A 27,194-nucleotide genomic window follows, 5' to 3' on the forward strand; every position below is an offset into this window, starting at 1 on the left:
TTAGGTGTAAGAAGGGTAACGACCGGCCTGCCTCTGATGAGGAGGAGAGAGGAACAGCCTTTCTCTTTTGGCCTCATAAAAACCTGATGAGCGAATTAAAACAAAATTAAGTCATTTCTAGTTTACCTCTTGTGCTTTGAGATGACAGGTAGATGATGGCAGAACATTTTCTAAAAGATGCCATCCATAGTTAACAAAATACAAGTTTAAAAAAAAAAAAAAAAAAAAATTCAAATCAAATTAATTGGAATAGGAGAAGCACATAATTCAAGTTTTTATTTCTGCAAACAATCAAAATAGAGACAAAGCAGAATGTAGAAATTTGTCAACATTATTATATGTCTATGTACTGCATACTTTTAAGCAATTTTCCTTATGTAAAATGCAAATGCCACCAATTAACAACACAGACAGAGCTGCAGCTGTCAGTTTTGATAACTCCTGATATAATGTCAGGACAACCCAGTGTAGAATGAAGCAATTTTTTTTGGAAAACATAATTTGCCATGTTCCCATGAGACCAGACTGTTTTTCCTCCTCAGCTTCTCATCTGACGTCAGTCTGCAGCTGATGGGACCAGCCCCTTCTTGGCACCCTGGTGGTAGTGAGTCTCCAGCTTCCCTGCAAGAGAAGAAGGGGGAAGGGAAGAGTGGGAGGGGAGAAAAGAGGAAGGGATAAATCAAAACACCATCAAAGGGACACTGACCTTTCTGAGAGCTCAAGGCCAGCTGATTAGAGGCAGCCTCAGATAGATAGTAGAGAGAGAGAGAGAGAGAGAGAGAGAGAGAGAGAGAGACGATGAGGGAAAAGGCCAAACAGACCTTTTATTCCACTGCAAAGAGGGATTGGACCACAACCTTTGTTGGCAGCAAAATAAGGTGTTATTTAAAAAATATCAATATGTAGATCTTTAAAATCGCTCAGAGGAATGAGTGTCTCATACTTCAGGTTGCTTTGCAGTTTATTCCAGTAAAATGCATAGTAATCTGTGATCTGGTGTCATGGTTGTTCACTTTGAACTGAACTAAGGATGTTAAGTATCTCAGCAACTTACAGGAGATAGCATGGCTGTATGAATGAAAACACAGGTATGCTGATGACCATCAGACCTTTTGGCGGGGCAACAGCTTTTATTTTAGTAATACATAAATCACAACTAACCAGGGCCACACAGAATCTGCAAAATCTGAAAACTCTATAAAAAAAAAAACTGATTCTGTTTGGGTCTGATAACAGTGTAATAATTATCATTATAACTAGGCTACATTTGAACCTACTCATAGCTGGTGCAACAGGCTGCTGATTTTGCGGAAGAGCCGATGGCTACAAAATGGTATCGCCAGCATATGAATGGACATTCAATGTTCATTTGGAAAATAAATATTATTTATGTATACAGTAAATAGTAGGGGGCCTAATAATGATCCTTGTGGGACACCTTTATCAACCATCTTGATTTGAAACCATCTGCAACTACGGCCCTCTAGCAGAAAGACATGATTTGTAACAGGTCTAATGGAATAATCAAAACCAAAGGAAATGTGAAAGCACTTTCAGTAGTAACTAATAAACATGCCGCAACAATCGTTTCTTAGCGTTCTCCATTGATGCAGCCAAGGAATGTTAATGTCTGTGTATGTTTCTTGGTCTGCCAAGATAGTAACAGTCAAGGATTCTTTCAATAATCTCTTTGTTTTGATTGTGTAGCTGAGCAAGCTGACAGCACCTGCACAAACTTGCTGATTAGCAGACTGCCATTCCCAAGCCATAAAACAGTAGCCTTCGTTGTTGTGAGAATCTCCATGGTTATAATTTATTGCTCACAGATTCATGTGAAGCTCAGATGAGTATGTTTACAAAGATGAAAACAGCTGAGAATCTTAAAGAAGGATTTGATCAAGTTGCTATTTATATAAATGCTTGTCGCTATGTTGTGTAAACAGAACTCCTGTAGCCACTGACCAAGCTGACCTTTTAACACACTGCGACTGACAGCTTTCTCAATATCAATCACAATATCAAATTCCTCCATAAGGGCTCAGTCTCAGAAACTGTGGTCTGCTGCGTTGTCATTCTCTCTGCAAAGAACAACCTTAGCTGGGTTTTGATAACCTGAGTTGACCCCCATCATTAACTGCAAGGCAAATAATAACCATGTGTCTCTCTGCCTAACACAAGCCTCCTGCTTGTCAACCCACAGCATTAGCTGGCTCTTTTCCCCATGGCTGAGGCAGGGGAAAAAATTATACAAGTGTGACAGGCAGGGTTGGTGTTTGTCACTTGTGCTTTCTTTTCATGTTGTCACGTTATGGCTGAACTCTGTGGGTAGTAGCAGCATAAACAAGGTATTTAGGAGAAGTGCTGTTTGCTCACCATTTCCAAGCCTGTGTGAATGGCTGTCAGTGTCTGTCTGTTCTGCCAGGAGTGAGTGCTGCTTAGGCGTGGAAACACCTCTGGAATTTCTGAGTGAATATTGCCAAACAGTTATCCAAAATTGCTTCAATGATATATCCACCACAACAGAAATGCGTAATTCTTGATTCTTTTTGGGCGTTTGTTTGTGCGAGTGAGAGGTTGAGTCAATGTTGTGGAAAATTGCCCCTGGCAGTTTTCCTTGTCATGACATTTCTATGAAATGTTGTCTATGAGCATATATGAAAGCAAACGGATTATATAAATCAAAACATGCGCTCACGGAATGAGCATTTAGCAGTTGTACTGTGTTAGTTACTCATTTGGCCAATGTCAACACAGTTAGTCCAATGTGCATCATAGCAATGTGCTTCAAGGACACCTCAGGATGCTGAAATGAAAATGCACCGTGCACAAAGTAAATATTTTCTAAAAATAATTTTGCCGGGTGTATGAAGCACATTAAAGTGATAATTCAGATTTTTGACATACAAGTCCTGTAATAAGCGATCTCCCAGTCACAATATGATCAGGAGCAAAAACCAACGTTAGGCCATAACACTATGTAAACATGTTTTAACCATTCACAACAAAGGACAAAATCCTGAATGTGTTAGCATGTATTGTTTGGGCGCTACAACCTTATTCAAGCCACCCGCTGGCTGGAAGAGTCGCATTGATATCAGTAGCAGTGAGCATCTTATACCACGTTATGTTAAAAAATCTGCAATTTTTATTAAGAAAATGCTATTTTTCTTACATGACACAGAAATTACCTCAAGTGCTCTACTAAAGAAAGATCCATTTATTATTTTTTGGGCCACCTGGGAGCAACGCAACAAGCTGTAAACACAACACTGACATATTTTCCCCTTATAAAGTTGTTAAAGAGTTGCCTATTTACACTTCCAGCAGACATGGAGCAACATTAGCAACTATTCAAAGTCATCGCCACCTGGCAGATGGTAGATGGCCGGTGATGGCGGAAAGTTCAACATTCACTCTTGTTTTTGTCTCCAACTCCTGAGGGAACTATTTGGCTATTTAGCTGCTAAATGCTCCACTATTTTTTACCAGCTAACTGTGTCTGTTTGCTGTTAAGTGCTGGGCAGGTGGCTTACAGTCAGAAAAACGTTATAAAACTCGGTAGAGTTAAGGGGAACTGCAGTCAGGTGATAATTCTCTGTGGGTTCATCGTACATAAAAGTAGTCACGTGAGTACTATATATATATATATATATATATATATATATATATATATATATATATATATATATATATATATATATCAGTACAATCAGTACAAAGTAGTTAAATGTTTATCTTGCCCAGCTTGTTGTCATTGTCTTATCTTATGTTTTGTCTATTTCTGTGTATGTACATTGAGAGCAACAAAAAAAATCCTTGTATGTGTACACATTAGGGCTGGGCGATATGGAGAAAATCAGATATCACGAAATAATGACCAAATACCTCAATGTTGACATAGCGACGATTTTGTAGGGTTGACAATTGGTGCTTTAACAAAATATTATATTTTTAGATAAATAATCATCAATAATGTGGATATAATGACTAAGTGGTTAAACAGCTAGAACCGTCTGGTAAGTTCAGAAAATGAAATCACTTTACTATAATGCAGCTCTTAAAACCAGGAAAAATGTAACATTTACTATATAATAATATTACGATATCGAAAATCTAAGACGATATCTAGTCATATATCATGATATCAATATAATATTAATATATTGCCCAGCCCTAGTACACAGCCTTGGCCAATGAAGCTGATTCTGATATCTATTTGAAAAAAGGGGGTTAGGGTTAATCACTGGAATGATCTGCTTCATCAGTGTTTGTGTGTGTGTGTGTGTGTGTGTGTGTGTGTGTGTGTGTGTGTGTGTGTGTGCGTGTGTGTGAATAGCAACTTTAGATAATTAACACTGCTTAAAGGACTGAATGTTGGAAATCACTCAGTATTTTTGTCTGAGAAGTGTCCTTGCAATTTCCTCAATTTATTAAAAATACATCGTCAAGTGAAACATGGAGAAATAACTCGGTTATGTGCAACTGGCAACGAACGACCAAGGACAACAGCAACAACAACAACATGGAGTACAGTAAATGGGCCTTGTTGTCACGTCTATCAGAGGGAGTATTCTCTCGTTGTATGAACAAGTCAGACTCATTATATTTGCCAGGAAAGTCAATCCAGCAATGTTATATATTCCTTGGGTGAAGGCGACTCCTGTTAATGGTTCTGGAGCTGCTGAGCTGTCGCATTTTAGAGTAGGTGCTGCCGAGAGAGAGAGCTGGAGGGAACACAAGTTAGAAAAAAAAAAGGGGTGGGGGGGGCGAGTGAAGGAGTGGGTGGAAAAAACAGAGACAGCAAAAATGAGACAGAAGGAAGGGATGAGGAGAGGGAGAGGGAGGGGCGGTGGGAGAAAGGGATACAGATAGGACAGAAGGAGAGGTAGAGAGAAGGAGAAATAGAAAGGCTGGCCCATCGATTGGCTGAGATAATTTCCCATTGATTGCTGCACTGTTTGGAGATTGCTGGAGAAAGGTTTATTGCCCACATGCTGCAGCTGGGGAGGAGGCCATAAAATAAGCACAGGTTGTCTGCACAGGGCTGGCGCTCCATCATCAAGACCGTAAAACACACTCAGCCACACAGACGCTCATACATACACTACACTTGGATACTCTGCTTACACATTCACAAATATGACTGCATGCATACTATTCCCATTACACATAATGGGAGAATACAGCTCATCGCTGATGGAAAGCGCACTTACATAATCCCTTGAAAAGCCAGGGGCAGTAGTGCAAAGAGTATTTATTAGAGTGAAATAGAGGTCCATTGACATCTTCGCTGACATCAATAAGATGCAGGTCCATCAGCTTTCTTGCCCGTAATAATCACAAGAATAATTGGCTGGTTGCTGTTTCTCTTTCTGTGAGAGTAACTGCCTACGCACTAAGGAATAAAAAAGGCTGAATTTTGTATTCTATCTTTTATTACAGCGGCCCCTTTGCACCTAGATAATAAACCTAGAACAGCTATGTATATACACTTTAACCACATGTTGATACACTCTCTGATGACACACTTTGACATGAGAAAATGACTTGCCTACAAATAATGACACAGAAAGGGGAAAGTTAAAAGTGGAGCACCACCAGCTCTGTGATTGAATGTTAACACCTTCATCAGTATCTGTTACATTGATTCCCACTGGGCTCCCACAATAACCAATTCAGAGTCTATCACAAGTATACTGCCTGGAGAGTAAAAAGAAGTTTACAGTGAAAAATCTTTAACAATCTGAATCTAAATGGCAGGATTTAATGGTTTAAATTTAAACATGGTGGCAAGGAACAGCTGGGAAGGCATATATTCCTCCAATGCATTTTAAACATCTGCAGTTTATAGAAAAGATCATATGAACTGATCAATCTCCAGTTCACACATTTATTTTGGGGGTCTGGTAGACAAAGCCGGTGTTACTAATTTTTTTTGTCAACAAATCAACCAAAACTAACAATGTGCTGTTTGTCTCTCTACACTTTCCAACTTCCCTACACTGTCCATGTCCATTATGTTTACCACGCTTAGTATCTTAGGGCGTTTTCACACATGAAAGTCCGGACCAAGGTTCATGTTTTTGTTACATTGTATACATTTGATCCGGTAAGTTTTGGTTTCACACTGCAGTTATGCAAGCGCACTAAAGATCTAAACATGACAAAACTACGTCCTGCCGTCATCACATACGTGAGCTGCGTCTCCAGATACTTATAATTGATTGGTTTGTTGACGGGCTTTCCCGTCCTCTCGTATCCTCTCTCTGTGTCGGGAGTTTTTTTAGCTGACTGCTCCTCTCCCATTCGGCCGCGGCTCTTTTTGTTTTGTTGTGTTGTTGAGAAGCGAGATACGGAAACTTTCTTTCTGGAGAATTTATTCAGAGACAAACGGAAATCTACACTGTACATTTACTACCACTTAACAAATAAACTGCTGATGTATTCTCAGCTCTGATAGCCGACAGCTGTCTGCTCTGAGCGCATTCACCGTCACTCTCTCATGTAGCCTACACACTAAGCACCAAGCTATTCCTTAAAGCAGCTTCCCCGGTCTTGTAACACAAGGAGAGTCTGCCAGAGTTTCTTGTATTTGGTCTGAAAGTCCGAACCATCCAAAAAATGCTTTCACACTATAAACGAACCGGACCCGAACGGAACCGAAACCACCTCTTTTTATCGGACCAAAATTTGGTCTTTTGATCCGGACCGTGGTCCGGGGGAGGTTTCACACCTGTAATTTTGGTTCGGATCAAACAAAAAAGTCCGAAAGTCCGGACCAAATGAGGTATGTGTGAAAACGCCCTTAGTTTAGCATTTTAGTATGCTAATAATCGCTAATTAGCAGTTAAAGGTGCAGTAGGTAAGCCTTATAAAACTAACTTTCTGTCATATTTGCTGAAACTGACCCTATGTTCCAGTAGAACTACATGAAGCAGGTCATTAAAAAAAAAAAATCTGGGTGTCTGTGTGTCAATCACTGCTCATGCACACGCATTAATTCTCCCTTGTGGGGGGAGGGGCTTAGGAGAACGTTTTGGGCTTTAGCGGAGGAAAGGGGGGGAGGGACTGAGAAGTTGTCGATGTTGGGAAAAGTCAGTAGGATCCATCGTCTGGGAATCATGAATGTCTGTAATGTTGTGCCAATACTTTCAGTAGATGTTAAGTTATTTTAGTGGATAAGTACAAACTTTGACCTGCTGGTGGCGCTAAAAGCAAATGTCAGGCAATCACCAAAGTCATTAGGATTTATCCTCTGGACACTGTGAATGTCTGTACAAAATTACAGGGGGCTGCGGTCCATCAGGACCAAAACCTCATGCCACAAAAACAACTTCCCAACTGCAGTGGGCCTCATTAACAAGGCCTGGGACCCCCACTGACACAGACTCTTAACCCCCCCCACTCCCTCACCCCTGGACATGACACATTACAATTACGTACATCCTGGACTATATATCCTGAACTTTTTCCCATTCCCTTAACATTTTTTGCACATCCAGCACTAAACCACGCAGCCTTCTTTTCTTATTTGTTTGTCTTGTTAAACAGTTATGTTGTGCTTATTTGTTTAGGTTAGTGTGTCTTTTAACATTCATTGTTTATTTCCTTTTAATGTGTTCATGCACGCACCAACCACCAAGGCAAATTCCTTGTGTTACTTACTTACTCGACAACAAATCCTATTCTTCTTTTGATACTGATTCTGAATAAACAACAGTGTTTGTGTTCATTATAATGAACACAGTGTGTGGCTCATTGATGTGTATTTAATAGTTTTGAACTACAAGGGAGCTTTATGGCACAGAGGAATAATCTGTATCAGGCTTTGGCTACACAGGCTGTACCCGCTGTTAGGATCAATTTATTGTTCATTTTGGTCTTTTCATGGGATTTGTTAATAATAACTAAAATATCACCAGCCTGATCCTTAAACACGTAAAAAGAATTGAGTGCACTTAGGTTTACAAGGTGTCAATACAGCTAAAATGTTTCTGTGAAATCACATGAGGCAGTTGTATTTCCCATATTTCAGTAAGCATGAATTTAAAGAGGCTTCATTCTGACTTCAGCTCAGCAACACAACCATTCTATCTTCTTTTCCTTATCTGGCCTCAGCTTAGTACACCTCCAGCTGAAGTCATTCTGTACGTGAAACCGAGCACTGCAGGAAAGTGGATGTGTACAAAACCCCTCGGTAGCCAGGGAAGAACTGCGAGAGAGGAAGGGAAAAATTGCCTGGATTCCCATCTTGCTGTTAGTCACACCTAATTTACATTCCCTTCCTGCACTGCCGAGCTAGTGAATTTACAAGTGGATAGAGAAGGCGCTGTTTGAGACTTGCGTTGGCATGCTGTTTGCAAGGGGTTAGGGAGAAGCATGAACCATGCTTCCCACTGCAGAGAAAACAGTCTCACTTCATCTCTTGGTCCAAACTTCCCTGCCTGAAGCGTTTTTCACAGACACCGAGGGGGCTATATTGGCTGAGTGATTTCTCCAACCAACAGCGCAGTGCTGAGCCGGTTTAGTCACGCACATGACAGTTCGTCACAACTCGCTAGAGAACCAGTGTCTGACAAGTCGGGGACAGCAAAGGTGGTGCTGGTTGGTGGGTGGATAGATGTGAAGCAGGGAGGACATGGTGATAGCTGGTTTATATCAGTGCTCCCAAAAGGCTTCCACGCAAACTAGATCATAGATTGTACCTGCTGACAGTTCATTAGTTTGACTTTTTTGATGCATTTTGTGGTTTGTTCGGCTTTGTATGATACAATATGTTCGAGGAATATGTATAAGCAAATAGTTGGAACAAGCATGTGCTCTTGGATAATAGCTATTTAAATTTCCTTCAATTTGTGAAATGCACTTTATCTGTGCTACTCACTAAATGCTGCACTATAGTCCACCCACACCTATGCTCGAGGATAAACTAATTTAACATATTCTGTTCCAGTTAAAAAGCTATGATTGACTGTTACGTTTATTGGCAACACTTTAAAGTGCTCATATTATGCTTTTTGGCTTTTTCCCTTTCCTTTATTGTGATACATATATTTTTGTGCACGTTATGGGTTTACAAAGTGAAAAAGCCCAAAGTCCACCCCAAAGGGACTTACCATTACCATGGTTTGTTCGGAATTTGATTCCAATTTCAGTCTCCCTTCTCCTGCCTCTTATCTCAAAGCACAATGACACGATCACTACCAGCACAGAGGCACAAGTAGCTGTGTGAGGAATTTTGAGTCAAATAAATAAATCTGTCAAGTGTTTGGAGCTCTGCCCATTTTCTTTTCCAACACACTTGACTAGCTGCTGCAGAAAGTGAGCCTGGCAGACTGTCGGTTTGAGAAAGTTACAAAATTGAGTGATGAAGCCCACCTTGAGCGGACAAAAGCAGTGTTTCACTGCCTTCAGACTGTTGAACCAGCACTTTGTGTGTGATATTGGTCTTACAGGTTACGGAGCGAAGCTTATATTAGGAGGGTTAGTGTTTCAAACACCCTGACAAGCAGTTAAAAACGGAGTGGGTTGATCCTTTACAACTTCAGTGTTTAAGGGCTTCTAGTTGAGGTACAAACTTTAACTGCTCCTTGACAGTTAAAGACTTTAGTTGTCCTGGTCAACTTCCATATGTCTCAGAAAGGTTTGAGCCAAACTAAAATGCAAATTGCTGCAGAGAGAAGTGGAGCCTGAGCATAAAATGTTTTAGTGTATACATTTTTTTGTATATAATAGATGGGTTCTTACACCACAGACCTAAACAATACTATGGTAATTTCGTGGGAAAGAAGCCTGTTGGCGGCAATCAATCCAATTGTTTGACGTTGAGCTGAGAGTTAGACAATGGTGTCACACAGTATACATATTGATTACATGCTGGAGGCTATTCTGGGTGTAAAAATGAATACATCAGCCTACATTAAATGGGTCTAGGGTTCTAAAACTTGGTCGATGATCATCATTTCTTACCCTTCTGATGACATTGTTTTAATTTAAGATCTGCCTGGCTTAAACATTGTGTCAAGTTATAGTTACAGGCCACAACACAAACTCAATGCTGAATGTAATGAACCTCAGACCTGATGTCATGGATCCCATCTGCAGTCACTTGGCCCTACCAACTGTCTTTCCCTCCTCTTTTACTCGACATCTACATTGCAAACACACATGATGAACAACTTCCCAAAATTGAATTTCCTGTACAGCTGAATAGCAAAGAAAGTTCAGCTCATGTGTGAACTGTTTAAAGTTTGTCAGGCAAAGAATGTTGGACATGACTTAAACCCTTAGGAGTCATTGACTGTCAACAGCCAATCAGATATCCTGGCAAGTGCAGACTGAAGGTTTATTGCTCTTATACTATCCTCTGGAAATATTGAATGCATGTTACAAAAACAGCTTGGAGCTCAGTTCTGTCAGTTTAAGAAATGAATATTCATCATAGTTTTTGTTTTTACGTTCATGGGCTCCTCATAAGATTTCACTGCCGTTTCTGCCCTAAGCTCCTCCGAAACGTGATACTAGAGCAGTAAAAATACAAATGCTTAAAGCTCTGTGCACGTAGACAAAATGAAGCTTCTTCTAATAAACAATTTTGCTCACAGACTGCATGTGGGTTGTTGGCAAGACTATGTAACCTTTGAAAGATGAAATGGCACTTTTATTCTCTTGCAAATGAAAAGTAACAAGCAATAAAACACATCCTTGTTCAGATAGATAGATAGATAGATAGATAGATAGACAGATAGATACTTTATTGGTGCCCAAGGGGAAATTCAAGGTCCCAACAGCTGAAAGGAGTCTATTTCACTATTATTTTGTTTAAAAAAATACAAATTGTTGTGGAAAAAGGGTAAATGTTAACTACCATTAAAATATAGCTATCTGTTTGCCCACTTTATGACATGGTTACACTGTTTTAGGACTAAATTTAAGCATTTACCATTATCCCATAATTGCCACTGTGGCCACTGTTTGCAAAAGACAAATAGTCAAGTTATATAATTGGGTGTTTTTTTTTTTTTTTTTAATATGTAAAGTGTGTAACAACTAAAAGTAACTGCAAAGGAGTCTTGCAGAATCCAATTTTAACATTTGTTATTGCAGCTGATTATTGAAGATCATGTTATTTATTTTTCACTCAAGTCGCTTCTGAGGGAAGGTAAGGGACATACCAAATTACTAAATGTATACACAAATAATGTAGCAATAGAGGAGATTCCCAGATTTGTTTTTAAAGTTTGCTCACATACCAGTTCCTGTTGAATACCAATGAATGAGCAGATGGATCTTCCTTCTGGAAGCTATGTGTTACATGTCCTACTCTGTCATTGCACCATTGATGCTCGACCCTTTCTTTTGAAAAGTGCCTTAGTTAAACATCACCAATTTAAAAGAAACACAGGCTCTGATTGTTCAGGCGTGATTACTTGGAAATCTTTAATGACTGAGCTAGAAGGTCCATCAGTTACTGCCAGTTGCCTGTGCTGATGTTCTCTAACAGAGAAAGCAGGTTCCCCCTGCAGCCACGAGCGATTCTTGAAAATAGGACCAGAGCCCCGCAGCGCATCAATCCCTTCTCTTAGATGCTCTTACAATAAGCTGGTGCTGCAGAACAGTTTGTTATTGAGAGGACTGGAGCTCAGCAGTGTTGATAAAGCATCATGGGAAAAACTTTATATAACCACACATTTCTTCTAATGATCTACAGATATTGTGCAAATAAAACTGGACACAACAATAGATTCCAAAGCAATTTAAATCAGCTCATGTCGCCTTTTGGAATGAATTGTATTGAGGCTATATGAAATAAAGCGCATGTTTTTATTATTTGTTCTTTTTAAGTAGATTGTATTGTCATGGCCACTGGCTTCTGATTTTCATTCACAACCTGAAACGGGGAAAAAAAGAGAAGTCAGCAAGAGACAACATGAGCGCTACAGATGAAAATCAAATCAATTCTGTGCACTGTGTCACTTCTTGTTTAAAGTATGGATATACTTTAAGATCACTGGCAGGAACTATCTGTGTTTTTTCGATCTATTTAGCATTTCCTAACAGAACTGTGTCTGAGCATTAATGTTTTCCTTTTCCCCCGACTACGATCCCAGAGAATATAAAGACTCTGGGATGTTGCTTAAACAAATTCAATTTCTAATTCACTTACTGGATCCAAGTAAGTCATACAGTACAAAGCTTAAGGCACTTTAGATTCGAAAACCTTCTGATACACAGAAGCAACATTTCTGAAGTCTATAATAACTATATATATTTTTTTAATTATTAGTACATCTCTCGTGTCTGTGGTAAAGTGAGTTTAACCAAGAATGCAGTGCACCATTGGCTGAAAGAGGTCATCTTTTTAAGTGGCCATGTGTAATAATAAACTCAGAGATGCAGTGAAGATGCAGTTTTGAATTTCCGTTTTCCCTATATTACTACAGTCGGTCACGTATTATCCATGAGGGCTCCAAGTTCACTATCACACAGAAGAACTCCGAGGCCATGTTACACAAGACATTTGGTAATGTAAGAAAGAACTAATGCAGGTACTGATTAAAGAGAACCACCTAGAATGCAAATTTATATTTCTTATTCAACTATATATGGCCAATATCTTCTGTCCCAATATACAGTAAGTAATTTCATATCTCGATAACAATATATATCACAATATATCATGTGTTCTGGTAACTCAATAAATAGTCTATATGAAATAACCACATGGTAAAGCCTATTTTTGTATATTCCTGTGTGAATTAAATACTTGACAAACAAAAAGCACTGAAAAGTTTCTCATTTTATTAATAACTTTAGTGCAAAACTAACATAATGTGCAAGGATCAGAACGTAATTCGTAAAAATGACTTAATACTGCCGTAATGCAGCGTGACCGCTAGTCTTTTCACATTGCGATAGAAATGTTATAGAAAAGAAAAATAATATATATATATATATATATATATATATATATATATATATATATATATATATATATATATATATATAGATATATTTTAAATCGCTCAGCCTTAATTATACTGCAATTTCATTATTCAAAATATTATAAAATACTGTATAATTTAAGATACATTTCATAAAATACTAGATAACATTTGACAGTCCTAATCCCAAATACAATATATGTTTATGTTTAAGAGACAAAGCCTTGTAGCGCCTGCGGGAATTATGATTCTTGTCTGTTGGGAGCAAAGGAGGAATTAGTGATGTTGTTGTACTGCTGTTTGTGTCCTGTGTCCTACAGACGATCAGTATTGGTCAATGATTGTTGTCAACTACAGCCAACGACGGTTCTCGAACCTTAACCAAGTTGTTTTGTGCCTAAACCTAAACAAATGTGTCACATCAGAAAATGGCTTTCTTTAACAGTTTTGGAGAACGCATAAAAACAAAACACACATTTACTTTGACTTTTAATTTGGAGGACTTGTTGGAAAGGTGCTTTGTGGAAAAGGCTTATTTAAAGATCTAAAGTGCAGAAGTACAAAAAAACTTAAATATTCAATTATGATGTTTGTTGATAGCTAAACACTTGGTGAGAAAACTGCAAGTCTTCTCTTCTCTTTAATCTTCTCAGCTGGTAAAATATACTACTGTCAGTTTGCAAGGAAAATTCTGGTAATAAGAAAATCTAGTATCCCAATCAGACCTCTCACCACCCTCGAGGAAGCATCCACAAGAGTGAAATATGAGGGCAGTCACCCAGAAGTTTCATTCCTTTCTCATCAGCTTCTATAATATCTTCTTGTTAAAACGTGTCAGAACCAAAGTCCCAGCTACTGCAAACGCTCTCTGTCTGCATGTTATTTAAACTGTTAAATCTCAGAAAATTAGAAAAGGAGTTTTCCTATGACAAAAATGTAAAAAAAAAAAATAACTGCTAATTACACCCAGATTTTTCTTTTCATAAAAAGTGCATTACAACTGAAGTGAAAACAATTAGTTGAATAATTGATTGGTCGAGCGACAGAACACAATCAGCAGATTAAGCGTTAATGAAAATGATCGTTAGTTGCAGCTCTAATCGCAATTCAAACATAATATTGTTAGTATTATCACTGTTTAGGACCACAGCTATAACATAAAATACCAAGCAATTAAGTCCTTATTCAAAAGCATGTTTAAAAAAAAAAACCTATGGACTACACTTACACGTCCTTTATGCTTATTCCTAATTATAGACATTGCATGTGATGTGTATAGTAGGGGTTTTATAGGAGGGTTTTTCCCTCCTTTGACACTACATCTCCATTTCTTACAATTCCATTTACAATTCATCCTCGAGAGACAAGAAAACCTCTTGTCAGGCTACACACACTCGGGTGCAGAGGGCTTTAAAAAGCTACTTAAATCCTCAGTAGACACAATGTCAAAGGGACAAAATTTAAAGTGTAGCCCACTTTTTTACAGCCGCATTGGGACTCTGAAAAGGTGAATACAGCCGTGTTATTAAAAAGGGTCCTTATAAAGCAGCCTTGGCCACATCTAATTAGAATGTAAATGTAGTGTGGGCTGGGGATGGATCACAGAGGATAGACATTGGCATTTAGATTATGCTGAGACTAGATTACTGATGACACTGTGTGTTGGTGAGATAGCCTTTTTGAGAGCAGCTTGGCAACGGACTAATTGTGTTTCACCACCAGCAATGTAGGCCATCGCTGTTCTATCGCTGGTAATTAACAAGAGGGAAGGGAGAGGTACATTGTTGCGTGTGCAGAACAATACAAACAATCCTCAACAAACGCCAAGAATAAAACACACACACATGCAAGAGCATATGTGCTCAAATGCACACGCACTCAGGCAATCTTGTACCTCTTGTACCTTGTAGAAGATTGAAAGAACGGAACGCTTCTTTTCACTAAACCTAGACTCAATAGGAATCCTCTCACCTCCATACCATTCCTCATTGGGGGCATATGCCATGAACAGAGCAGCTAACACCAAACAGAAAACCAAAGACAGAATCGAGACAGCAGAGAGGGAAGGAGAGGGAGAGAAAAACAGAGAAGAACAGAGAGGGAGGGTGAGTGCAGAAAGAGGGAGAGAGCAGAATGGAATAAATTGAAGCTGATCTGGTGCTCTGCATTCTGAGGAGGCTGGATTTGCATATCTGTGCAGCGGTGCAGAGGGAGAAATGTGTCGGTGCTGACAGCAAGCTGAATATCTTAAACCTCCGCTGACACCCCTGCAGGCACTCTCTCCCCACATACACCATAACACTATGGAAGGAACACACTCACAAAAACCACACACACACACACACACACACACACACACACACACACACACACACACACACACACACACACACACACTAGACTTGAGGTCAGAAGATGGGAAGCTTTGTGCATTGCTTTCTTCCTGCATAGTGATGTACAGTAGTGCTTGTTGTTTAACAGTCAGCTCAAGACTCACCTCTGAGAAAAGGACCGAGTGAGGCCATTCTTTGCTGCTACTCAGAGACATCACTATTCATATGTGTATGTGTATATGCACTACTACATTTACACAAAATTGGTACCTTAGTAAATGTAGTAGCTTGATTCATAAATAATGTACAACACTGCTTTTGGACTCAGCAGCTGCACGCAGAATTGCACTTCAAACACTGGGCAATAAGCCAGTTTGTTTTATTGATGGGAGGTAAACCTACTAAAACAAAATTAGTGCAATTCCAACCACATTTTTTAGTTTTCAGAGAAATATGTGAAAATAAGTGGCAAAACAACAAGCCTCTGAGGAAAACCAAGAATCGACTGTAACTTTGTATATACGGTGTAAATAGGATACCTCAAATCTAATTTAGAAATACATGTGCAGCAATACGCACTGGGGATTTTCCTAATTTAAAAAAACTAACAACAAACATGGTTATTCAAATGTTGGATAAAGCTACATATTTGGGGCTCGACCCTTTGTTGAAACAGTACATAGTAATTAGGTCACCAGAGTCTTGACATGTCAACATTTTGGGAAATACGCTTCTTTGCCCTTTTGATAAGAGTAAGATGAGAAGATCGACTCTACTTTCACGTTTGTAAAGATATCGCTAAAGCCAGCAGCCAGTTAGCTTAGAGTACCATAGAATAAAGAGTGTAATTGGGGGGGAATGGCTAGCATAGCTCAAATGGGCTAAATCTGTCTACCAGTGCCACTAAAGCTCACTGATTAAAATGTAAGTTCTCTAGTTAGTCCTGCATTTTTGGAGTTCTGCACTCCGTGGAAATAACATACTATAGTTAAGTCATAGGTGGAAACTTGGCATTCAGAGTTTCTCTGTTAACAGTGTACAATAATGGTGGAACACTGTGAATCCAACAATGTCTGGCTTCATTTATGGATCTCCGATTTCTTTTCTGACTGAGGATTTATCTGACTAATTGCAGAAACAGAGAACAACTGCAAAAAAACGGAGATAACAACACAGGCAGACTCTCATTGATTGTGCAGCTCCCTCAGAGAAACAACAGCTATGTTAATGTACCTCGCTAAATAATTTAGTAAACATTGATACTGGAATAGTTTTTTATGGAATATGCCGAAATGTACAGCACTTAGAATGAATAGATTTCAGTATATTCAATATGGTTTCTTTCTGCAGGGTCCTTTTGTATTATATAGGGTATCATATATAATATATGGAATATATGACATATACACAAAGCTTGCATGGGGTCTTTGCAGTGTGCTTCATATCTTTCAAATATTTAAGATCCTCAGTGGGTGAGTATAACAAAACCTCTGCCTCACATGTTTTAGGCAAGGCACGTGATGAGGATGAGTTCTCCTTTTTGACGGTCAAATTCAAAGACGTTACACTTTGCCAGACTATCCTCATGCTGTTTATCATAAAAGCCCAAAATGGGGGTTTAATTTGGCAAGTTGTGTTCTTACACTGACATCCACAAGAATCTAGGGAACACATTTTATTTGCCTGACATTGTCTAATAGCCCCCATCATTTCTGATTTATCTTACACTGCTCGAGGATTTATCTATCTGTGTGCTCCATGAGGTGCTGTACAGCTCAATGGGGAGAGAGGAGCACAAACACTGCCAGGGTTACTGCTTCAACCCCCACTGCACATCATTCTTACTACTGTGGATAAAAGCCTCCACCAAATGGTGTGTGTGTGTGTGTGTGTGTGTGTGTGTGTGTGTGTGTGTGTGTGTGTGTGTGTGTGTGTGTGTGTGTGCGTGCGCGTGTGTGTGCGTGCGTGTTTCTGTGTTGGAGAGAGAAGCAGTTCTGACAAAACAATAACAGCTGTGGCTTTAAACGTGACCAACCTTGTTTGTCGTATTCTTCTAACAAATGCCTTAGCGCCAAGTTTGTTCTCATTTTTTTTAGGTTCTTGCTAAGGTGCTTGAGTGCCCATGGCTAACATTATGACCAGCAAATATCAGAGGAACCTCTTGGGGCTGGTTAAGTAGCTCATTTAGCTCAAGGTTAAGTTAGCTGAAGGTTGTGTTTGGGTCTCTGCAGGCCAGCTGTCTGTAGAGTGCGAGGAGGAAAAATGCTGATGGGCCTGTCAGATGTCAGAATATATCCCGTCTACTGATGGGTGAGAAATAGTGAGGGAGGAATGTGAATCTGTGAGAAACGGTGCATGTGTGACAAAGTGTAGGTCTAGGTACAGTACCTGTGCTTGTTACTGTTTAGTGTGTGAGAGTATGTTGGGGAGGGGGGTGAGTGGAAGGAAAGGAAGCAGTAATGCAGTGAACAACAGCTCCTTGGCATGCCAGAGGCACAATGACATTGATCCAGAAGATCTCTCTCCATCAGTCTCACTGACAGAGGTAACTGGATTGTTCATAAAAATGGAAATTTTGGCCATGTTATTCTCATGTGCGCAGGCAGACAATTGGCACACAGAAGAATCCATCCAAAAATAAATGTACCCACACATGGGTGTGCATGAATAAGGTGTGCAGCATGACAAAGAAGGTTGTGCATATATATATATATATATATATATATATATATATATATGATTTATTCATATTATGGCAACTTCCACACACAATTCAGGGAAACCTATGGTGGTTATTTGAACATAAATGTGCATATACAAACACTTCCGCTACCAGTGCAACCCTCTGTTGTTAAGGCAAAGAAACACTTTAAACAGATGCAGAGCAAATAAACAGAGGCAGCTGGGGGAAAGGGACATAGGGTGAAGGAAGTAAAGCCCTTTCCTGATTAACAGTTTTCTGTCACGTGTGTTATGATAATACTTAAAGAGGCTAACATTTCAATAGTGCATGGGTGGCTGTGGAGGTGGGTGGGGTTGATAATTACTGCAAATATGCCACAACGTGCAATTAGCTCTCTTATATGCATGCTCAGGAGTGTTCTGTGTCACACGTTAATTACCCACAACTACTGTAGGCATTTGACAAATGCTCGCTGCACAGACACAGAGTGTGCTGAAGCCCTTTCATCATTATTTCAAAAGCTGTGGCAGGCATGGGTTACATGTTCATGTTTATTTTTTCACAAAATTTATAGCAGATGATTTCTTTGTTTCTTTGTATAGATTGTCAGAACATGAAAGCATTCAATGCTCTGCTCCTATTTTACTGTTTCATCAATGTGGACAAACTTAGAAATCATCATCTCTAAAAATAGCTGGATACTTAATCAATTTAGCTCACCCACTGTTTGTCTCCATCAGCAATGAAGCAGGCTTAGCTGTGCGGCAGCAGATGCTATTGATTTTTTTTTGTGTTGTAGAGTGGGGGTGGGGAGGCACAGAGGAGGTACGGCTAATGATGGAAATTTTCACAATGACTCCATGCTTTTACAGGGAGCCGTGTTAATGGTGGCTTCAGTGTGACGAGTTGGACACGGTGTAACCTTCAGAAACGAAGAGGCATTGAAACAAGCCTTCAGGCAACATCGGTGGTGATGAGTTGGATATAAAAGCAGGCTGATAATTGGAGCAGCATATTCCAATCGTGTCTGTGTCGAAGCTGAGCATGATGGGAGCACTGTTATTTACTTCACAGTGCTAATAGGATGCACTGTTGTCTCTGTCTGCTTTAATGTGTAAATATTGATGTAGTTGGTGACAGGAGACGGGGATAAAAGAGATTAGCCCAAATTCAGGGGGCTGCATGTGGTTTAACAAAACAGTATTTTCTTTTCTTTTGAAATGTCCTGATATTTATTTTATTCAGAAGAAATACTAAGTTTGATACATGTCAATTGGTAGATGCAAAATAAAAAAAAAATCTCTTAACACTCTTAACAACTACTAATGACATAGACTAAAACAGATACAAAGAGATGTAATTTGATATTTTAGCACCGCCTCAACAGACGTCAATGCAGCCACAAATGTGTTTTGGTTAAGAGGTGTGGCTGCAATTATAAAAATGTCACATTAGTGATTTAGTTTTTTTTTTTTTTTAAGGCCTATATAAATACAATTCAAGTTCATGTCTGTCACACATACATTCTGGCTGAATGAAAATCACATTGATTTGATCACATTAGCATTGTGACTCTAATCCAACATTTGTATAACAAACAATTATTGGACATCTATTGGTTGAATTGGTATGAACTTTGGTACAGACTTTCATGCTCCTAACATGATGAATGCTACTGGGTTTGGTGATCCACTGACACAAAGTTTACGCCTCCACAACTAGTGACCAAGTTCCCATCACTTAAACTCTGATATGAATGTTAACATACAGTAGCGCACTTTCATAACAGCGTTACCATGTTATTATGGTAACCATTAATCCATCCATCATTGCTATTATTTAAATCCTTAAATCTTATATCCTGGTAAAACCAACAAGTGAAAGAGTGTAATTACTTTGACTTTCTTTGCAAACACATGCAGTACTACACCCAAGCCACAGCATATTACAAGCAAATTATATTTATTTACATACTTACAATATCTGCTGATGAAAGAATGAATAAAATGGCATCGGCTTGAACAATGGCGTCCTTGTGTGTTTAGCAAACAGCTGACACTTGCTGTAGTTGCAGCACACCAGGACACCCCACCCCCCTTCTGTCAATTACAACACGAAAATGCAAACCGAAGCAAGACTTGCTGTAATGTATGACACAGTACAGATGTTTAAGCTCGATTTGACAAAAATAAATTTGTACATTTGTTGTGGAATATTTTGTAACATGTGGGCAGAATTTGTTGAATATTTTGTACAAAGAAATATAAAAAAAAAAAAATATGCAGGACATCATGTTGTAATTGACTCTCAACCCAGATTAACGACTTCATTATTTGATGATTTACAAAAGATGAAACCCCTTGTTACTTGTTACTACATTTTGTTTATTCACAAGTGGATCTGCTCTCTGTTGCAAACAATATGGCAGCATCACTGTATTAAGCATGTTCTTTTAGATATCAGTCACTGTGTTTTTATACAGTATGTGGCTCTATCTCTCATGCAGGTTAAATGTCCATAATATACAGTATATAGTGTTGTGGGGCTCAATTAAAAGAGAAAGGAGCTATGAGCAGGGTTCTGGCCTACAAATCTGCTTGTAAAGTGGGTCAACTATGCTCCTGGAGAGCTTAACAATCTGCTGGAGGAATAAGGCAGCACACTTGATAATTAGCAAGAAGAGGAAGGCATGTTGGAGGAAGAGGGGGGTTGCAAGAAGAGGTGGAGTACAGATGAGAGAATGTGGGGTGTGAGGCGAACGGACTAGCAAGATTCAACTAGAGGTATTTTAAAATCAGACAATGTCAGTTTAGCGGTCTTTACTACACATTTATCCCTTGCTTACATTGTTTCAAAGGTATGGATTACGGAATATGGATTGTATTTGTGTGGCAATATTCTATTTTATACTTCTCTGCTAGACTGTGTTCTTTTCGTTCCTTGCACAAACCTAATGTCCCTTCAGACATCAATAAAATGTAATGTCCCTCTTCTGTGACGGTTCACTTCTTAGCCTCATCTATCTAGAATTTTAAAACTCACATTTCCAATATTTCCCTGTGGACTCTTTTTCTTCCACTGTAGCTGCACACCGTGTGGAGAATGTGGTAGGCTATTGTTTCACATTTGTTTTGAAATAATTAGGCCATGAGATGAAGGTGGAAGATTTCACAGAAGCAAAGTGATTCTAGCTGAGTTTGACCTTTTCAGACAGCAAGGCAGTTTGATGTGAGTGCAGTCTGAGCAGTAGAGAAGGTAAATGGTTTGAGAGCCAATCTTTTTCATGTTTGCCAATTCTTTTATTCTCTAAACTGAGGTCTATTCCTTCATCTATATGGCTGGTTTCCCCCTCATTTTTGTGGCTTACGGTCAACAGTAGAGGACATACTTTTTGGTTTACAAGATCAAAGACTTTAATTAAGATTAATGATGATAATTAGAGTTTATTTCAGGGTTGGATAGATGCTAGTGGCCAAATGAAACATTGATAAAGAGGAAACAAAAACCAATATTAAGACTGTTGTCATGGAAGTTTTAGTGAAAACCTGTCCAACCCTAAAGCAAAAAATATACGTGAAATACACTGCTTTCTCTGAGCCATATAGAGTCACTGTCAGAAAGAAAAATAATACATAAGTCTAGTTGACATGAACAGATTTTTCTTGGTGCTGAAAATCTCCTGGTGTTGGGGTATATCCGTTCCCAGCCATCAGTGATCTGGCTATTTCCACAGCTGAGGGAGAAAGATGCAGTCCTAACACCACTGTAAGCAGGGGTGCTCAGCTGGAGTCGATATGTGTGTATGGAGTTGGTGTGTGTCTCTTGTGTCTGTCTTTTGTGTGTGTGTGTGTTTGTGTGTATATATGTGCCCTTTCCTGAAAGCTCAGGTGCTCTCAGGCAAAGTGTAAAGAGGGCTATGTGAGGCAGAGGGAGAGAAAGAGTGAGAAAAAGACTTAAGAGCTCATACGGTGAATAGCTGCAGAGCGAGCTGAAGTGAGAGAAAGAAGTCACACTTATTGCCATCCTGCCTCGTATGTGCTTACAAGACCACACTGGCTTTGTTTGTGCTGAGAGCTAATTCAAGTGTCACATACTCCATCTTTCCGTTTCCTGGGAGGCTTATCTGCCTGCACTACCCTCAAGCTATATATATATATATATATATATATATATATATATATATATATATATATATATATATATATATATATACAGATTCCAACCAACCACTAGGCACGTGTGTAATAAAGCTGCAACCATTGGTTGATGAATCGATCAGCTGATCGACAGAGAATTAGTTGGCAACTATTTTGATAATTGGTTAATCATTTAAGTCAAATGCCAAAAGAAACTGGTAGGTCCGTGTTCTCAAATTTAAGACATTACTGAAAATGGAATAATGTTGTGTTTTGGATTGTTGGTTGGACAAAAACCAAGGCATTTGATGAAGTCACCTTGGGCTCTAGGATATTTTAATGGGAATTTTTCAATATATTGTAATGGTTTATATACCAACAATTAATCAAAAGAAATAGTCTCCAGATTAACCGATAACAGAAGTAATAGTAAATTGTAGTCCAAGTGTGTAAAATTAATTAGAGGCTAACAATTATTAAAAGCAAATAATGGCTGGTAATACTACATTTGAGTATCTCAATTTGTATGTGTGTGTGTAAGGTCTTTCATAACATTGGAAACATCGGAACAGTAATCTGTCTTTTAATTTTCTCATTTCTGCATCTGTTTGCTGAGTACCCAACCCCATGGGGGGCAGGCAATCTCATGTGAAAAGCCTTTTCAAGTGGTGTGCTACTCAGACACACTGATTTCGCAATCAAATCTGTGCTGGAAAATGGGATTTATATTAAGTGGTCAGTGGTTGCTAGCAAGAGCTCGATGAATGCAGTAAAAATGGCAGTCTTTATAATGCTTAAATGATCACTTCTAGTGTTGTACGTGTCTGTCTTGTTGCTTGGCGTTTTAGAATTGAAAATATGTTTGACAGCTGGCTAACTCTGTAAGCCTGCTTAATAAACCTGACCTGAGGGTCAGACAGATTTTCGTAGTCTGATCAGCTGTTTTGGACCAGTTATGGTTCACCCCAAGCCAAACTATCTTTGACCTTTGCACCAATTGTCTAATGTGCTATCGGCAGTGTTATGAATATGACTGTGTTGTCATGCTACTGGAAAACACAACATCAATACAAGAAAAAAGAAAAAGAATAGAATATGTTTTGAACTGCTTTAAATATAATGCTGAATGCAAAATTATTCACCACATTTTCTTTTTGTACATATTACAAAACAGTCTTGAAGAATTAAAATGACATCCTAAAATGAGACTGAAAGAAAGAATTATAGAAAATAAATAACTATAGCTGCACCGCAGCGACGGTCAGGCCGAGCATTTTAAACACTCAGGTAAGGTGTTCAAATCACAGTGGCTGATTATGTATAACGTGTGACCTTGTAACCATTGGGCCTTGAACTCGCAATCTTCGGGTCCAAAGGCATGAGCTGATCTCAGTGAACTATTGCCCAGGTGATGACACGTCTAGCTATTGGGAATATATATTTTATTGAGTCAGCCTGGGTTGACTTAATAACATGACTTTCACACATTTAAAATATGCAGGGCAGTTGTCCACAGCACAATGCCTTATACGATTTATGTATGATCATCTTGCAACACCATGGGCTCGAACTCAGAACCATTGTCGCCGTAGGCAGCTTCTGATCTCAGGGAGCTATTATCTGGGTGATGTGGCATCGCAACGCCTAGTAGACAAGGAGCAGGCTTGCATGAAAATGCAGAATTTTAAACTGCTGTAAAAAAAATATTTCTCATTAGAAAATTCTGAGAATATGTGTACTTGGTTAGGAAAACATAGAGATGCCTGTAATTTATTTTCATAAAGATCAATAAATGCCAAACTCAAGTTTAAAGGAACATGGCGACTTATTGGGACTTTAGCTTATTCACCGTATCCCCCAGAGTTAGATAAGTCCATACATACCCTTCTCATCTCCGTGCGTGTTGTAACTCTGTCTGACGCCCCCACCGCTAGCCTAGCTTAGCACAGATCCTGGAGGTAACCAGTTCCATCTAGCCTACTGCTCCCAATAAGAATAAAATAAAATAATGCCAACATTTTCCTATTTACATGTTGTGATTTGTATAGTCACAGCGTGTACAGATAACAAGGTCACATGAGACAGAGCCATCTTCTAACCGTATACATACTGGGAACTATATTCTCAGAAGGCGAAGCACTGCTACTTGGGCGGAGTGATTAGCGCAACACCTGAAAAGCACCGTTGTTACTCTCTGCTCCTCACCACGGGGCTTCTCAGGTGCTATGAGCAAATCACTCCGCCCGAGTAGCAGAAGTTGCAGTGCTTCGCCTTCTGAGAATATAGTTCCCAGTATGTATACGGTTAGAAGATGGCTGCGTCTCATGTGACCTTGTTATTTGTACACGTTGTGACTATACAAATGACAACATGTAAATAGGAAAATGTTGGCGTTATTTTGTCACTTATTGGGAGCAGTAGGCTAGATGGAGCCGGTTACCTCCAGGATCTGTGCTAAGCTAGGCTAGCGGTGGGTGCGTCAGACAGAGTTACGACACGCACGGAGATGAGAAGGGTATGTATGGACTTATCTAACTCTGGGGGATACGGTGAATAAGCTAAAGTCCCAATAAGTCGGGGTGTTCAGAAAACTGGAACCATCTCTCGATCAACTAATTAATTGATCGTTGCAGCAGTTTCAATTGTTTGAGGACACACAATGCATGTTGCATAGCATATAACATATATCATACATTTTCTTCTAATTCTACAAGGTAAACCATGTTGTGAAAATGTTGCAAAAAAAGAAGGAAGATATAAAAAATAATACCAAAAGCAACAAATACTAAATTATGGGCAAATAAGCAAAATCACACATTTGTGCCACAAACGACTGAAAAAAATAGTAAAATAATTTTCTCAGTAAATAAATGTATTCCCAGCTGTTGCGATCCAATTCAAAACACTTATTAAAATTCATGGATATAAAACATGTTGAGTTCATAGGACATTAAGTGATTTTCTTTGGAGACGTTTCTTGTCCCTTTGCAATTTGCTTCCTTCTACAATTCTTAGAGCTGTTTTTCATCCCTCTTACTATTCTTGAGCATCATCCAAGAATAATAATGTCTTAGACCATAAAAAAGAAATAGTCTCTACACACAGTGTTGTGCGTTCTTTGTCATTTATCTAGCAACCACACAGTAAAGCATACTCTTGTAATCTACATTTCACATCTGACAGGTCTGAGTGTTGTTTATTCAGACAGTTCATATGGCACACAAGGGTGCCCTCAGCAGTTACAGCTTGCAGCCTTCATGAACACAACATCCCTGGTGCACAACGGTGACAGCCACAGACACCATCTTTTCTGAAACACTACATCATATGTATATTTAGCTCTTAATGTATTTGTGCACATTCCAATCACTTAAACATATAATTTGATATCCTTATTTCAACATGTGACAAAAAAATCTGTCTGACAGTTAAAGATAAACTAAAAGAGACACTGCTTTACTCCATAGAGGACAAAATATGGATATGCTCTAGAGAAACCACAGGAAACCTGAAGTCTTCAGTGGTGCAAATTGAAGCAAAACTGATGTAGATCGAGCTCAGCCAGTCCAAAAGAGGCTTAAAGCCAAGCATAACCATATCCCAATTGAACCAATATATTTTTATATTGTGTTTCTTTAACAAAAGGATAAGCATATTCCCTCTCATACACACAATTCATGTACATCTAAACACAATCCACTGGCTACCGCTAAAACAAACATACACTCGTACCCTCTCTACCCCTTTTTTTCCTTCTGACTTCCCCCTCCCCTCCATTGATGTCCTAATTCATCCAACACAAACAACCCATTCACTCCATTGTTCCCTTTAAACCCTGGACTACAAACAAAGGAAAAGTGGGATGAGACAAACTGTTTGGTCAGATTACCAGAAAGAAGAAGACTTTTCAGGCTGCCAAGAGAGAGGCCATACTTAGTGTGAGACTGTTTCTCCACTAATTGATGAAAATCAACTGTGAAAAATCAAAATAGACATTTGAAAGTAACAACAAGACATTGCTTTGAATACAATTAAAATTAACTAAACACCAGGGATGGTCTCCCAGCTGAGTGCAATAAGGTCTTCAGAGATGTTATGATACTCTTCACTTCCTTTAATTGGACACTTGAGAAAACATCTTTTCCACTTTAGAGAAGTGATAATTATCGTTTTAACAAAAAAGGGCAAAAATTACATGTTATGTATATCATATGGAATAATTATGTTCTAAAGCAGGGTAAATTACACGCATCTATCTATTTTGCTCATTAGATCTAGTAACATCTATACGCAGGAATCTGCGTCTGAAGACTTGATTCCTTTATTCTAAAATCAAAGCAAGCAAAAGTCAGCCCATACTGCCAGATTTTAAATTATTTTGGAAAGGTCCACTAGTCAGGGGTGCTCTTTGTCACATATTTTTGCTCTTTATGCAGAATGTATGGCATATAGGAGAAAATGCAGGGAATTATAATCAATAAAACACAAAAGCTTGCAGAGTATACCGATGATGTAATATTTAAGGCTGTCAAAATAACGCGTTAAAAAAATTAACGCAGATTAATCCATTCTATATTGACGTTTGCATACAGACGAAAATCTGATTCCACTGATATGTCTGCGCTTCTCTCTGATGCTCTGAAACAGACATTACAGGCAACACAAACACCGCTGCATGTGACGCTAGTTAACACTATACTCGACAGCAGCTAACGTTAGCCTACCGCTAGCTAGTTAACACTACACTCGACAGCAGCTAACGTTAGCCTACCGCTAACTAGTTAACACTACACTCGACAGCAGCTAACGTTAGCCTACCGCTAGCTAGTAGCTGGATTAAACACGGTTACAATGCTGACAGCTAACGCTAAACGGTGTAAAGTTTGACTGTGTTTTACTGTAGAGGACTCAACACTGGTATGTAACAATCTGCATCTGCAGTAACTTTCACACAGACGGCGAGGCGGATTAAACAGTCCCGCCTTGAACAGTCTGTGTGAAAGGGGATTTTGTTGTTGCTTTCAGCCCATTTCATCTCTGTATCCCCAGGACAGATCCATGGGGGGTCGTGAAGTCAATACATATGACTATTTGAAGG

The 27,194-nt window shown here is 39.0% G+C and overlaps 1 protein-coding gene across 1 annotated transcript in view; it reads right to left on the reverse strand.

Moving 5' to 3' along the window:
• Positions 1-259: 259 nt before the first annotated feature.
• trip4 (thyroid hormone receptor interactor 4) overlaps positions 260-27,194 on the reverse strand; it is an 89,150-nt gene continuing 62,215 nt past the window's right edge. Inside the window, exon 13 of the mRNA XM_031290044.2 lies at positions 260-621. Within this exon, the coding sequence (XP_031145904.1) occupies positions 557-621 (65 nt within the window). The 3' untranslated portion in view covers positions 260-556. The remainder of the gene's footprint in view (positions 622-27,194) is intronic.

The sequence above is a fragment of the Sander lucioperca genome, chromosome 3, assembly GCF_008315115.2.
Source record: "Sander lucioperca isolate FBNREF2018 chromosome 3, SLUC_FBN_1.2, whole genome shotgun sequence".
Classification (NCBI taxonomy): Eukaryota; Metazoa; Chordata; class Actinopteri; order Perciformes; family Percidae; genus Sander; species Sander lucioperca.